General features: G+C 34.6%; 1 protein-coding gene across 1 annotated transcript in view; it reads left to right on the top strand.

Annotated features, from left to right (window-relative positions):
• DICER1 (dicer 1, ribonuclease III) overlaps positions 1-16,108 on the top strand; it is a 49,897-nt gene that overhangs the window by 26,382 nt on the left and 7,407 nt on the right. The window contains exons 13-24 of the mRNA XM_070931537.1: positions 1,052-1,206; positions 2,637-2,769; positions 3,778-3,853; positions 5,178-5,317; positions 6,791-6,970; positions 8,290-8,503; positions 9,254-9,407; positions 11,031-11,213; positions 12,111-12,216; positions 12,313-12,488; positions 13,071-13,848; positions 15,114-15,269. Coding sequence (XP_070787638.1) covers positions 1,052-1,206; positions 2,637-2,769; positions 3,778-3,853; positions 5,178-5,317; positions 6,791-6,970; positions 8,290-8,503; positions 9,254-9,407; positions 11,031-11,213; positions 12,111-12,216; positions 12,313-12,488; positions 13,071-13,848; positions 15,114-15,269 — 2,451 coding nt within the window. The remainder of the gene's footprint in view (positions 1-1,051; positions 1,207-2,636; positions 2,770-3,777; positions 3,854-5,177; positions 5,318-6,790; positions 6,971-8,289; positions 8,504-9,253; positions 9,408-11,030; positions 11,214-12,110; positions 12,217-12,312; positions 12,489-13,070; positions 13,849-15,113; positions 15,270-16,108) is intronic.

The raw sequence follows: 16,108 nt of genomic DNA, 5'->3' as shown, positions 1-16,108 counted from the left end.
TTTAGAAGTGTTTTGAAATCAGCAATTTGTGCATGCACCAGTTGGAAAGATAGCTGGGAGTAATTTCTGAAGCAGTTATGCCAGCCTTTTTAAAGACACAAGTGGTTTAACTATTGTAAAATAGTACTTCATATTGTTTCTGCATATTCCAAAGCAGTTCTTTTGAATCATTTAGAGAACTGAAATATTTATAAAAATTACAGAAATTAATTTTTATGCTAATACTCATAAAATAGTACACAAAAAGATTCTGATCTATCAGTTATCCTTTTTCCAATAGAAGCCAAATAATCTGAACATTAATTGTCGCTGAATCAGTATTGATTTCTTTTTCTTAGCTGGAATGTACTGTTAATTAATTAATTAATTAATTAATTAATTAATTTTATTCAATTTGTATACCGCCCTTCTCCTAGTGGACTCAGGGCGGTGCACAGCCAGAACTAAAACACATACCAATACAAAATTTAAAATTGTTAAAAGAATTACATACTTTGGCCCAAATTTAAAACAATTCGAATTAAAACCCATTGACAAATTAAAAGCTAAAAAACTAAAAAAAAAAAAAGTGGGGGGTTCACGCCAGCCCTGCTTGATGGAAAAGAAAAGTTTTCAGGGCACGGTGAAAGACCCGGAGATCCGATATTCTTCGTATCTCCGGGGGCAAATCGTTCCAGAGGGCAGGAGCTGCCACAGAGAAGGCCCTCCCCCTAGGGGTTGCCAGCCAACATTGCCTGGCTGACGGCACCCTGCGGAGTCCCTCTCTGTGGGAGCGTACTGGTCGGTGGGAGGCTATCGACGGCAGAAGGCGGTCCCCTCTGAGTAATGTTGGTGTGACCTCTTCCATACTAGTGATTGTGATAATTCTTCCCTTAAAAGGGCTGGGAACTAATAGTTACTAAAGATATAGCCCATAGATAATCCCATTCTACCTTAATTATTCTTAAATATTCTGTATCTTTCAATTTTGCTAATAATGCTAATAATGTTTATCTCAAGGCTGAATTTATATAATGTTCTTACCATTCTCTATTAATTGGTTTTTTAAAAGATTCTGAGGAACAAATGCTCGAAATCTGTTGATATTAGTGAAACAGAAAATGAGCCTATTATAGATGATGATGACATCTTCCCACCATATGTGTTGAGGCAAGAAGATGGTGGTCCAAGAGTCACAATAAACACTGCTATTGGGCACATTAATCGGTATGGTGACTATTGTTTCCCTATTTAGCTCTATATTTTATATGATATAAAGCAGTCTTTAATTAAGTGCTGGTAACTATCTGTTTTAAGCATTTGTCTATTTTGGTTAAACTAAGGATTTTATGTCTTACAAGAAGTAAGACAACCAAATCCATTTATTGATTCATTATTACTTTTTCTGAAATATATTTATTATTGGAGAATAGGGAGGGAATAAAATGGAAGAAAGGTATCAATGTAATTTTAAAGCAAATATTTCTGTAATATGGGGTTCTTATTTCTTTGAGCTTGCCTGATTGCTTGTAGACATTTTATTACATGATTAGATAACATCATCCGTGCTGCACTAATGATGTTGGGTATTGAAACGTCTGCAAGTAAACTAACAAACTAAGGGAGCCCAAAGGACTCCCCGTCATTGTTCTTAGCTAAATCTTGGGATAATAGTGGATAGTACAGTAAGAATGTCAGCTCTGCATATAATAGCTATGAAAAAGGAGTAGTTCATGTTATGACTAATTGAAAAAAATAAAAAAATATTACAATTAATGTTATGGGAATTATGTTCATAAATTAAGAACTTTTTATAAGAAACATTTTTACTAAAAAAGGTAGACTAGTGGATTATTTAGCTGAGAACAATATTGGGTACATGTTGGGCATTTCATAAAACAATTCATGACATGGGAAAAAGTAGACAGAATTTTTTCCTCCCTTTCTCAAAATACAAAAAAATATTTACTGTGGCTGATTGAAAATAATTTTAAGACAACCGTTCACAGGACAAACATACATAATTATATTCAGGATATAATTAATTCCTAATTATATACTATATGAAGTATGTAATTCATACTTAATGTGTTGGCCTCTAAATTGGATGGTTTTAAAAAGGGGTTAAGTTCATTGAGATGTGAAGGGCTATTGATCTTGAATTTGTTGCATCTAAGTTGTGAGGAGCATCCACCAAGTACTATTTCAAAGGGAACAATGTTAGAAGAAGGGTATGCCTCCTTCCTCCTTCCAAGCAACTTAGAGGCAGCTGCTTGACCACTATGAGAAATAGAATATTAGGTTGAGAGGGTTCTGGGTATATTCAATAAAACTGATCTTGTATAGACACTTGCCATATTTTTTCTGGTTTAATGTGATATTACTCAATTAACAGATACAATTTTCCAGTGGATATCCATTTCAGTCTTGGAAACATTCCAAGATTCTCCTGTTTATTGTCTTTATTATCAGTCTGCTTGGGAGACTTGTACAGTATTATATTTAAATCAAACCATTTAACTGTGGATGGAATCTTAGAAATAATTGCAAACTATTGACTTATCCATTTGCCTGTTGGTTTCTGTTAATTTGTGAATAGCCATAAAAAGTCATTTGATTTTTTAAATGATCTTTATTTTTTAAAATGTGTCAAATAGATATTGTGCTAGATTACCAAGTGATCCATTTACTCATCTGGCTCCGAAGTGTAAAACTAGAGAGCTTCTTGATAACACATTTTATGCAACACTTTATCTGCCTATCAATTCTCCTCTTCGAGCATCAATAGTCGTAAGTATTTTGTTTGTTTAGACTAAATAAATTTTGAGTGACATGGCTTGCAACTTGTTTTTCTTGAAGTGCATAACTTTCTGTTATATGAAAGGTTTACTCTGTTAAGTAGCTGGTCCATGAAATTTATATGACTACAATATTCCCAGGTATCTCAACTGGAAGTTGATCAATCAAATGGGATATACAGTAATTGAGGTCTTGAAAGCATTGAAATATATATACTGTTGCAAAGAAGGAGGTTTACTTTCTTCTCTCTATTTGAATTAAACTACCGTGTTTTCCCGAAAATAAGACCCTGTCTTATATTTTTTTGAACCCTGAAATAAGTGCTTAGCCTTATTGCCATGTGCTCAAAAGCCCGATTGGGCTTATTACCAGGGGATGTTTTATTTTGGGGGAAACAGAGTATTAAAACTTGAATGACAAAAGATTATGTGCAAAAGTCATAAGAAACTCTAGGGCTAAGTTAATATATTTTTTTTATTAGCAGTAGAGAAGCATCTTAGTGTTTATTCAGTCTAAATAGTGATATTTTTTGACATTTATAATAACCTGAAATATATTTTTTGCAAAACAATTATTGGCTATATTTGGAATATATAAATATAAATGTTCTATGTAGAGATGTTATTTTATGTTCTTAAACCTGTCCTTTATACAACACTTACATATTTTTTATGCATGACAGTTCTTAGTTATTAGAGAGTCAGTATAGCATATTAGTTAAGGTGAACGTCCAGGTGTAAATTCATCCCAGCCATGCATGCTTATTGGGTGACTTTGAGCCTGTTAGGCTAAGCTGCTGCCCAGTATTGCTATTGCCAGGGATGGGTGGGTGGGAGGGTCTTGAAGAAAAAAATGCTATGCATTTCACCATGAACTCCAGAGGGAAAGATAGGATATTAATCTAATAAATAATAACTAAAATGTGAAATGAAAAAAGTAAATTGATTATTATTTATTGATAGGAAAATTTTAAAGATGTGCTTCAAATTTTATTTCCAGGGTCCTCCAATGAGTTGTGCGAGATTAGCAGAAAGAGTTGTCGCTCTTATTTGTTGTGAAAAATTGCATAAAATTGGTAAGTATAACTTTTAGAAACAATATCATTTATTTAAAGAACGTTTGATACTATCTTGACACTTATTGTGGGTTTTTTTTTTAATGTAGAGGGAAATAAATATCTGAAAATGCCATTTTAGTTTTTTTGGAACTGGCAGAGTTAGTTTTTACTAATGGTCTTCTTTAAAGTCACTTTTATAGTTTTCTACTAACCATCATTTTCATATCCAACCTTTGCACTTAGTATTTTTCTCTGATGGAAATTCACGCATGTAATTATAACAAGAGTATCTAGTATCATGTGTGCTGAGTTACTTGAATTCTTAACACAATTCGGTTTTCACACTCTTGGTCCTGGCAGACGATAATAACCAGTATCAAGAAAGTCTAGTATTTACTGTACTGACAATATTGGCGATAAGCTTAATTCTCTGTATTTTCCATATAGATTCACCTTCGACCTCCATCAATTGTTTAACTGGCTAATATGGCTATGTAGCTCCACATTTATTTACTAATTTTCACATTATTTGCTACTTTCTTTTCATCCTACACAATACAAAAATTGCATTAAATATGAGACTGATTTGTCTCCCAAGCCTGACATCAAGGGCTGAGAGACAGTGACTAATTCAAAGTCACCCTGCTACCTTTCATGCCTAAGACAGGACTAGAACTCTCAGTCTCCTGGTTCCTAGCCTGATGCCTTAACCACTGTGATGTCAAGCTCTCCTGACCATTTCCCAATTGCCTTCTCCTCCTGCAACTTCTGTTTATGATACTTAATGTTATTAAGATCCCACTGTGGAACTTAGTAATATCTAATTATTTGAGGGGCTCAGGTTTCTTATTAGAAGAAGGGATAAAGAATGCTCAGTTTTGCACACTGATCAGCATTCTCAAGTCTCAGAGAGGACAAAATCCTATATATGTTTATAGGTGGTAAGATGTTCATTGAGAATTTCAGTGAGTTATTTCAGACTAAATATGAATAAAATCAAGCTGAATTGACTCTTTCAGACTTAACACTACATATTGATTTGTATATTGCATTTAATGTTCTAAGAATCTTGAAAAAGATCCTCATTAATTTAAACTTAGGCAGTTTCCTTTAATTACTGCTGCAGTAACTCCATTTTAATGAAGAGATTGTTATTTTTTATTCTTTTATTTATACTTTGTATATGTTTGTCTAAAACAGGCGAGGAAGTTTAGACCAGTCCCTCATGATTTTATACATGCATATTATAAAAGACTGGATAAAAGTTACTTTATGGATGAGGAAATTATTTCTTAATTATGGAATTACTTGATTTATAATTTGTTCTTTATTTATATTTTAGGTGAACTAGATGATCACTTGATGCCTGTTGGAAAAGAAACAGTAAAATATGAAGAGGAACTTGATTTGCATGATGAAGAAGAAACCAGCGTTCCAGGAAGGCCAGGTTCTACAAAACGAAGGCAGTGCTACCCTAAAGCTGTTAGTATAGTTCTATGGTTTTGCTATATGTGACTGTATGAAACAAAATGTTGTAAGTTATGATAATTATGTAGTTACCAAACACATAAAAAGTAACCAAAAGATCTTTACAATTCCCAAGGTGTTAATGTCACAACTTTTGAACACCCCTAATGTTTCAAAATTGACAGTTGAAAAATTTGACACGCCCTATGTATGTTTAAGATTGTTCTGACTTGAATAGAAGGAGTATACTGATTCTTTAGCATCTGTGCTAATCAGAGGATCTTGTAATAATGAAAAAAAATGTTTGTTGTGGACTGGGGAGAGCATGTACACTTCTGCATCACAATAAGAAGGATAGAGTAAGATTTCTTATATGTGATAAGACAGTATGTCTGGATAAAAAATAGGATACAGAATCAGTATTTAATCATTCATTACTATACTGAAGTCCAGTATTGCAGCCACATGATAGTTGCAGCTTTGGATATAATGTGGTTAAGAAGAAATTGTAGAATAGAGGACTGTACTAATTTGTATTTGAACATATAGCACTTGTTAACAGCAATTCAATTCAAATCAAATGCATTTGTTTTAGAATTAGGAAAAATCTTGGGAGGTCAGCTCCACAAGCCAAGGAGAAGAGACATCATATTTAAAGAGTTGCCAACTAGTGCTATCTGAATATCTGCCTTGAGCCTGAGTTTTTGTCCCTTTGAATCTGGTTTGCTGCCTAGTCCCTAGAATGGTATACTATTTGGAGGAAATATTCAAATGCTATTCTAGGGGAATGAAAAGAACATGGTATAATCCAAAAGAGGCACAAATTAAAGCAAATGTGTTTTTTGGATTTTGAAGTGTTGCAAACAAATGGGAAACATCAGGTAATAACACTTATGTGTAAAATCTCATTGTCAAATTTGAAGCTACTTTTACCAGTAGTTAGGATTAAGTTATGTCTATAACGTATTAGATCCTTGGTCTATCCAGCATTGTGACAGCAATAATACAGATTTCAAGCAAGAGGCCTTTCCTAGCCTTACCTGAAGAAACCAGGACTGAATTTGTAAATTACAAGAATTTTAATTATGTTACTTTTTTGTCCAAAATAGCTTATATAGCATCCTTGAAAAGGCTCATTAACTTTCTGAATTTTATTATTTTCTAGACTGGAGCCTCTTTTACTTCATTCCATTTTGGTTTTTTAGTTTTATCTATCTATCTATCTATCTATCTATCTATCTATCTATCTATCTATTTGGGTAGAAACTGGTTTCAAATGGTTTCATGATGTAGAAACTATGCATCAACTTTTTAGCTGCTAGTTATATAAATCAATAAATCACTGACAACTTGTAATTTAATCCTGCATTCTATTTTTTAAAAAAATATGTATATGCAGAGATAATTTATTTAAAAACTGTATTGTTTCTATGCATCACTAAAGACAATTTTTATTTAAAAAGCATGTTTGTTACACTATGTCTATAGATTCCAGAATGTTTGAGGAACAGTTATCCCAAACCTGATCAACCCTGTTACCTTTATGTAATTGGTATGGTCTTAACTACTCCTCTACCTGATGAGCTCAACTTCAGAAGACGAAAGCTATATCCTCCCGAAGATACTACAAGATGTTTTGGAATACTGACAGCCAAACCTATACCTCAGGTAATTAAACGCACACGTACATGCATTTCTCTTTCTTTTTAAAATTGTTTTTAGGTGTTCAAGCCAGTGTCTTACATGTAGAACTCCATATTTATGCAATGATTCTTGCTTATCTTACCTGTCAGAGTTACCTAATTAACTTTTTAAAAGGACTGATATTTATGTTTTGAAATGTTTGAAATAATTTGAAATGATCCAGATCAGTGACCTCAGTTGCTTGTTTCTTTTGCATCATTATTTTAGAGTGATGCAGTTTATATGGGAATCTTGTGAAATAGAGAATATAGTTACACACATTGTCTCTCTGTAAAATAACTTGCTCATAGAAAGAAAATGGTTTTATATTATGACAGACTTTCTAAACCCTATGCTTTCTTATTTTCTATAATTGATACTTATTTTAAGCAACGCCTTCTATTGCAGAATGCATATACACGAATTAAACTAAATCCAGATTAATATTTCAAATCATACTAATGTATGCCAGCATTATGTTTTTTATGGTTCCTGCATATCTTCCAAAGCAAGCATATTTCTCAAGCAAGGGTATAACTTTGGACACGATCCAGAAGCTATAGCTAATACAAAATGGGGTGGCAAGATTGCTGGTGAACATTCTCACTTAACTACAATAGGGAACTTTAGGGAGTTCTCTTGCCCAAGAGGTTCACATGACCCCAGCATTTCTTTTATTTCAGGACCTACTTAAAGCAATACTATGTCAGCATGCTTTCAGCCCTTAGTTTATTTGGTGACCTATGATAAAATTGATGTTTTTATATTGTTGTTCTTGTATTCCTCCCAGAATAGGTTAGGATTGGAATAGGCTATAAAGGATACTAATAAATGTTTATGCTTAGTTATGTACAGTCCACATACACTCCTTAAAACTTTGCATCAAGAACTGCCTTTCTAAGGTAGCACCTTATAAATAATAACATTGCACAAGAAAAACAAAAAAAGTAAAGATTATAGTTATTTGAGAAATTGTGATAGTCTTACAAGAAAAGTGTATAAAAATACATGGACTTGTATTTGCACAAATATTCAGATTATAATATTAGCTCCTGCATGGCCACCATTTGTGGTTCTTGAATGAATCTATTATATTTTTCTGACAGTTTTCAATTTTAATCTGACATTAACATGGGTTTGTTTGTGTGTTTGCGATCTATAATTGAATGTCTGTAAATATATATATCCTTATGCTGGTTTGAATATTAGATGTACTTTGGTTATTAACAAGGGACACAAATTTTAGCCAATGCCTTCTTGTAACCATCTTACATTTATTTTGGTTGGTTGGTTTGTTTACCTAGATTCCTCATTTTCCTGTATATACCCGCTCAGGAGAAGTGACTATATCTATTGAGTTAAAGAAATCAAGTTTCACTTTATCGTTACAAATGCTTGAGTTAATCACACGACTTCACCAATATATATTCTCTCACATTCTTCGACTTGAAAAACCTGCACTAGAATTCAGACCCACTGATGCTGATTCAGCCTATTGTGTTCTACCTCTTAATGTTGGTGAGAAAAGTGCTGTTTTATTTATTGATTAACGTTAGATACAGTTGATGGGATATTTAAGTGGTATTTTCATACACAAAAGTCTTCCCACATGTGGAGGAATTGTTTAATATCCTTTAAATTGTTTAACATTCTACAACAATCCTTTATGTTAGAGCATTTTTGGGAAATAAAACTGATTTGCAACACAGCCATAAAAAATTAACAAATAAAGGGGTTTTGCCTTTTAGTTGTTTTAGATTTTGAATATTACTTGTAAAAGAGCCTTGGTAGTACAGTGGTTTAATGCACCCTGTTATTAATATAGCTGCCTGCAATTTCTGCAGGTTCGAATCTTACCAGGCTCAAGGTTGACTCAGCCTTCCATCCTTTCTAAGGTAGGTTAAATGAGGACCCAGTTTGTGGGGGCAATAAGCTGACTTTGTATAAATATACAAAAGTATGAAGGCTATTGCTTAACACATTGTAAGCCGCCCTGAGTCTCCGGAGAAGGGCGGCATATAAATCAAATTAAAAAAAAAAAAAGCAGAAGCTTGGAAAGTACTATAGTATATAAACATTAGTTCTTAGAACAGTATTTCAGGTTGACTTCTTTTCTTCTGAAATACTGATTACCACCAAAAGCCCTGTGGTCTTACGAAATTGATTTTGACAAAAATTATTGGGAACTATTTACCATTTAAAAATATGTGCTAAGAATCTGAAAATATTTTCAGTTTTGAAATTAAAATATAATATTTTATTTTTAAGTTGATGGCTCCAGCACTTTGGACATTGACTTTAAATTCATGGAAAATATTGAGAAATCGGAAGCTCGTACTGGCATTCCCAGTACACAATATACAAAAGAATCACCATTCATTTTTAAATTGGAGGATTACCAGGATGCAGTTATCATTCCAAGGTGAGTATTTTCTGAAAATTGAAACAAATATCTGTTTATATTTAAAAGTAGTTAGTATTTTTACAGTTTTTAACAGTTTAATGCAAACATTAGAACATTCTATAGTGATCAAGTCTGACTTACAGAAGTTGGATTCCAGATTTCTAGAAAAGGTTACATGTCAAAGTAAAAAAAAAAAAAAGTATCCAGAGTATTAAAACACTTTCGTTGATCCTAATAATTGCATAGTGTGAAGAAGTGCCCATCAGGAATAATATGTAAAATGTTTCAAACTAAACTAATTCAAGTTTAAGTGGAAACACCTTGTTTCAAAATCAGAAGGAAGTTTTTTAAGATGAGAACATTTCAAACTTGAAATAAGATACTTTAACTTTTAGACAATTGAAAATGGAAATATTTTGCATACCGCTACCCACGAGGCTTCCTAATACAAGATGTGGCATCACGTAAAAAGAAAGGAAATTTGATCACATAAATGTAGGATGCAGAATATTCTTCAGGATTTTTGTGTTGTGACCTAGGCTTCCTGAGTCATTAAAACACAAGAGTAGTCCCAAAAACCTCTTTTATTGCGACAGCTGTGAATTACGTTCATTCACAGATGAGTCCCAATTAGTTGCAAAAAGTTCTTTGGGATAATCACCAACCTTTATCTCCCTTGACACGCTGCCAAAGACCTACTTGGCAAAGCCACACAGAGTCCAGAATCAAATAGAGATGCCAACTGGGAACAGAATTAACAACGTTGCTTTCCTGCAAAGGGCCCACGTGCCTTTGCTTCTCTTTTAAGCCTTATGGGAGGGGCCAATCATCTCCAGGCCTTACTCCCAAGTCATCCCTTTTGTTTCAGCTGTTCTTGCCTTCTGGCAGCTCTGCGCATGCGCGCAGTAAGAACAGGCTCCTCCTGTTCTGCCTCTGATGTCTGACTCTGGAGGCTCTGGAGTCCGTGCATAAGTCCCAGATGGCCCTAGCCCCACCTCTGCCTCCAACACAGAGCCCTCGTTCAAGCCTTCCCCAGCCTCCAGGACTGGCCCATGTTCCTCCCCAGCCTCCTCACTGTCTGACTACGCTGCCAGCTCCTCAGGCTGCTGGTGGACCACAACATTTTGACAGCAATAAAGAAAATTTTTAGAGCTGTGTTAATATAGATAGGAAATTCCAATGGAAAAATATATAATAAAACATGACATATTTTAAGCAAAACTTGTAAAAAAAAACTATGGAATTTCTGAATTAAAAATGGAATAATAATAAAATATATTGTTTTATATTTACCTGCTTAAACATAGAATGCTTCTTTTTCTTTGGAAAATTTTCCTCCTTATTTCACTAAAGTTGCAATAGCCAAGATCAAAATAACTATTCAGTTAATTTTGTTCTACCTATTGAAAGGAAGGGTATTTGTATTGTATTTTAATATCTGGGAATATCAACATCTTGCGGAAAATCTTACTGGAAGATATAGCTCATTGTTTTTGATCAGTAATTATTTTGAAAATAAAATTAAATAAAATTATATTTTATTTCAGACTGGTTTGTAATTAAATCCCACATCTGGAAATGGTAGAAAATTTATTTGGCACAGTGTTTGACATTGGCATCAAAATATCTGTTTCTATCCAGGTATCGAAATTTTGACCAGCCTCATCGATTCTATGTTGCTGATGTCTACACAGATCTTACACCGTTGAGCAAATTTCCTTCACCAGAATATGAAACATTTGCTGAATATTATAAAACAAAGTACAACCTTGATCTGACCAATCTCAACCAGCCATTGCTGGATGTGGACCACACATCTTCAAGGTAAAGTCAACTATCAGAATTTACACATTTTTTCCCCTTGTGGTGGTGATTTATAAACATATGGCATCAGGTTTCCATATAGATGGTGATTTTAGACACATTTAAAGTTACTTTTTTCAAAAAGAAATATATATATATATATATATATATATAATGGAACAATACGTGTGTGTGTGTGTATGTAGGTGTTTGGTTATTTGGGTCTTCTCCCACGTAAAATTGGAAGTGTCTTGGCGACGTTTCGACGAAGTCTCATTCGTCATTTTCAGGCTGGTGTTCTCGGCTTCGTGCTTCCAGGAGCAATATATATATATGTATATATATATATACACATACATACATACATACATACATACACACACACACACACACACACACATATATATAGGTTGTTCTGATATAAAACCTACTGTATAAGAGAAGATTAAAAACTTATTGGGGAGGGGCTGTGGTCCCCTTCCTTCATAGTCCATAAACAGAAACATGTTTATTCTATCTTTTGGGGAGTACAATAAGCAGAAAATATTAAAATAGAATTAAAATAAAAGCTGGGTAAAGTCAAAGGAGTTTGAATTAGATTTTCCCACCTAAATAAGATGGTTCCTCTATTTACTTTTTCTAATCACCTCCTGAATAGAATTAATGCACAAATCAATGACTCAGGGGAAAAAATCAATTATATGGCTAGATTTTTTTCCTACAGAAAAATCTCCATATTTTTCAGTTTACGATATACATGAACAAAATTCAAAAGAAGCTAAAAAAGCCTACGAGGGACAAATCACATCCCTACTACTAAATCTTGTAAATCAAATTTTTTTCTTGTTTCCATCTTTCAAGATGGAATTTGAAATATTATAGTAAGCCTTTTAAAGAAGGCTGTTCATTTTGTTCTAGACTTAATCTTTTGACTCCTCGGCATTTGAATCAGAAGGGGAAAGCTCTTCCATTAAGCAGTGCAGAGAAACGGAAAGCAAAGTGGGAAAGTCTGCAAAATAAGCAGGTAATAGTATATTTTCTATTTTAGAGGCTCAGCACCTTGCTAACTCTAAAATTTGTAAGATTTTAAAATTGAGCTTTGTCTTGTTTTCTATTAAAGATTTTGGTTCCAGAACTCTGCGCTATACATCCTATTCCAGCATCACTGTGGAGAAAAGCAGTTTGTCTCCCTAGTATTCTTTATCGTCTTCACTGCCTTTTGACAGCTGAGGAACTCAGATCTCAAACAGCTATTGATGCTGGTGTAGGAGTCAAGTCACTTCCTATGGATTTCAGGTATTAAATACATTATAGTTTAACTATGTAGGAACACTAGTCTGGAGCTAGGCCAATTTAACATGTTTTCACATAGTTTCTCAGTAGTTCCATAAATGCCCCATCAGAAATTTGTGTTTTTCAGTTTACAGAAAAAAGATGTTTACATTTTACTAGTATATTTTCCAAGAATTAAAATGAAGTTAATGATTTACTTGCTGATGTTAACTTGGATAAGAATAGATAACTTTTCACAGTACAAATTATTAAAATTATACCTACATAAATATTGCAGAACAGTGATAGGATATTCTTTGTTTATTTTTTAAAATCAGTTCATTTTGTTCTCAGGTTTATATTGCTGCTAATATTATGAATAACATCCAGAATTCACAGAATAGCAGGACTCCCATCTTTTAATTCTATCAAACAGTTGTTAATTGATTTGGATTTTATGAGGTCTAAAAGCAGCTTGCAAAGCAATATAGTTATAGTGCCATGGGAGAGGGTTATATTGAAAATCAAGTATCAGCATTATAGACTAAGCCTTCTGTACTTGTATCAATTAGACAGTTTTTAATTACATAATAATTTATTTTTCAGATATCCTAACCTGGACTTTGGATGGAAAAAATCAATTGATAGCAAATCCTTCATCTCTGCTCCTAATTCCTCTCTAGAAGAGAATGAAAATTATTGTAAGCACAGTGCAATTATAGTCCCTGAAAATGCTGCACATCAAGGTGCTATTCAAACCTCCTCCGCAGATAAGCATGACCAAATGTCTGTGAACTATAGAGCATTGATAGAGTCACCTAGCAAACTCCAAAAGGATGTCTCAGTAGAACTGACAACAACTAACGGTGTTTCTTACAATAAAAAACTTGCCAACGGCAATTGTGACATACCTAACAGAGAGATTTGCCAAGAAAATCAGCTAAATTACTGCAGGCAAGAAATACCTGTACAATCAACTACCTCGTATCCTATTCAAAATTTATACAACAATGAGAACCAGCTCAAGTTCAGCAATGAATGTACTCTGAGTAATAAATATCTTGATGGAAATGCTAACAAATCTACCTCAGATGATTGTCCCAAAATGGCAGTGACCACCAATGCTTCGGAATGTTGCAAGCCTTCAGAAGAAAGCATGGATTCTGTAACAAGCTCTTCCAGTGGTTATTCCTCAAGAACCCTTGGTCCAAACCCTGGTCTCATTCTTCAGGCATTGACTCTTTCAAATGCTAGTGATGGATTTAATCTGGAACGGCTTGAAATGCTTGGTGATTCATTTTTAAAACATGCCATCACTACATACTTGTTTTGCACTTATCCTGATGCTCATGAGGGACGCCTGTCGTATATGAGAAGCAAAAAAGTAAGTAGTATATCCATGATTTTCAACTCTGTGAGTTTGGGTTTGTGTATAAACCAGCGAATCCAGTGACATGTAGCAGTGTTGTTGGGAGTATGTACTCATAGTTCCCACTGCCTGCTGCCTTGTTCACTGACCACTGAAAGTTACAACAGTGCTGACAAAATAGATTTACAACCAGTCCTCAAACTTGTGATCATCACAGTGTTCTTTTGATTGCATGTTTGTGATTCAATTGCTTTGTTACCGGCACACATTGTGCCGATCACAACATCTTACTGTCATGGGATTGTCATATGCAACCTTCACAGCTGCTTCTGACAAGCAGTGTCAATGGGTAAGCTGGCAGGAAGTTGCAAGTCAGTCACAAGATGTTGTGCTTAAGAAACTATAGTGATTTGTTTAATAACCGCAGCAGACATGCCATAACTGGCACAGTGGTATGAAGTTTCACTTAATGCCCACATCACTTAGTGAAGGAGTTGCCAGTCCCAACTGTGATCAGAAAGTGAGGATTACCTGTACTGACTTTTGTCTGTACCCTGTGTGCTGTATGTGCTCGCAGAAGTAATTTGAGTAACTGAAGAATAGCTTTATTTGCCTTTTTGTCACTTTGGAAACGGTATTATAATGTACAAGTACTACTCACTTAATGACCATTAGTGCAATGACCAAAGTTACAACAAAGCTATGGTGGTGCTAAATAAATGGTAGTTATGACTGGTCCTTGAAGTTACATCGTTGCAGTGACCCCATGGTCACATGATCAAAATTCAAATACTGGGTGGTTGGCCAGAGTGCAGAGATGGGAAGATCAGCGGGTGGGGAGAATTGAAGTAGGCGTGAGCATAGCAGGATGACAAAGCCTCATATGCTTGGGGGGGGGGGGGGGCTCGCTGGACCCAGTTGGGGAGGAGGCAGCAGGATGAACCTCAGACTTTACACAGAGCAGGAGAAGCATGAGGTCCTCACCTAATGATGATGTGGTTGTAACAACTGCAACAGGGACTACCAGAACTACTGTTGCTAAGTGGTGTGGTCATTTGATGTTTAACAACTGCTTCTCTGAGCCACAGAAATTCCAATCCTAATTTGGGTTCTTAAGTGAGGGCTACCTATACTGAGCTTATCTGATGGATTTCAGCTGTGTTTTCAAAATTTACAAATTTAATGGAGGCAGATTTTGCTATCTACCTTTGTAAATGCATGCTTTGAATTTTTGAATATTTTGTTTATGATAAACTCCTCCCCCCCCCCCAAAAAAAAAGGTCAGCAATTGTAACCTGTATCGTCTTGGAAAAAAGAAAGGGCTTCCTAGTCGCATGGTAGTGTCTATATTTGATCCTCCGGTGAACTGGCTTCCTCCTGGTTACATAGTAAACCAAGACAAGAGTAATGCAGACAAATGGGGAAAAGATGAAATGGTAAGTCTTTTGAAATATTACATGTTTTCATTACAAATGTGTTGTTGCAAGCCAAACAAGAAGCCCTTGCAATCTTCCATATATTTTTTTTTTTAATTTGATTTATATGCCACCCTTCTCCGGAGACTCAGGGCGGCTTACAATGTGCTCAGCAATAGCCTTCATCCTTTTGTATATTTATACAAAGTCAGCTTATTGCCCCCACAACTGGGTCCTCAATTTACCTACCTTAGAAAGGATGGAAGGCTGAGTCAACCTTGAGCCTTGGCGAGATTCGAACCTGCAGTAATTGCAGGCAGCTGGTCTTAATAACCAGCTTAATAACAGGGTGCCTTAGACCACTGTACTACCAAAATATTGCCTGCTACTTTTTTATTTCTCTTAAAACAGCCTCTGTAATAAAAGGATGAAACATTATATTGGAAGACTTATGAAAGAAAATGTTTTAAATAATAAAATGGAAATAAGCATTTCCATTTTATGGAAATGGGGAAAAAAATCCTTTGCCCTATCTTGAAAAGATTTTTTCCTCCCTCTACCTGTAAGCGTAGAGGAATGAATAATTCAGTATTGAAGGTGTGTAAGCTGCGCCTATTTAGTTTTTAGTGAAAGTCATAAGCGGTTCTGGTTTTGGAGAGTTGAATCAGACACAAAATAGCAATTAGGAGCCTCTTCATCTCGTGACCATTAATTTCTATGTGACACTATATGAAAATGCAAATATTCTCTTCAGAAATAACTCAACTTGAATGCATATTAGTATTCGCAAATATTTGCTTCATGCAAGAATTATAATTGTGTGTTAAAACCTTATTTAGCTGAAAGAATATGAATCTTAT

The sequence above is a fragment of the Pituophis catenifer genome, unplaced genomic scaffold (genome assembly GCF_029215685.1).
Source record: "Pituophis catenifer annectens isolate HBS135680 unplaced genomic scaffold, rPitCat1.0.hap2 SCAF_1, whole genome shotgun sequence".
Lineage (NCBI taxonomy): Eukaryota > Metazoa > Chordata > Lepidosauria > Squamata > Colubridae > Pituophis > Pituophis catenifer.
The sequence above is the reverse complement of the archived record's forward strand: the minus strand, read 5'-3'. Positions and strand labels throughout refer to the sequence as shown.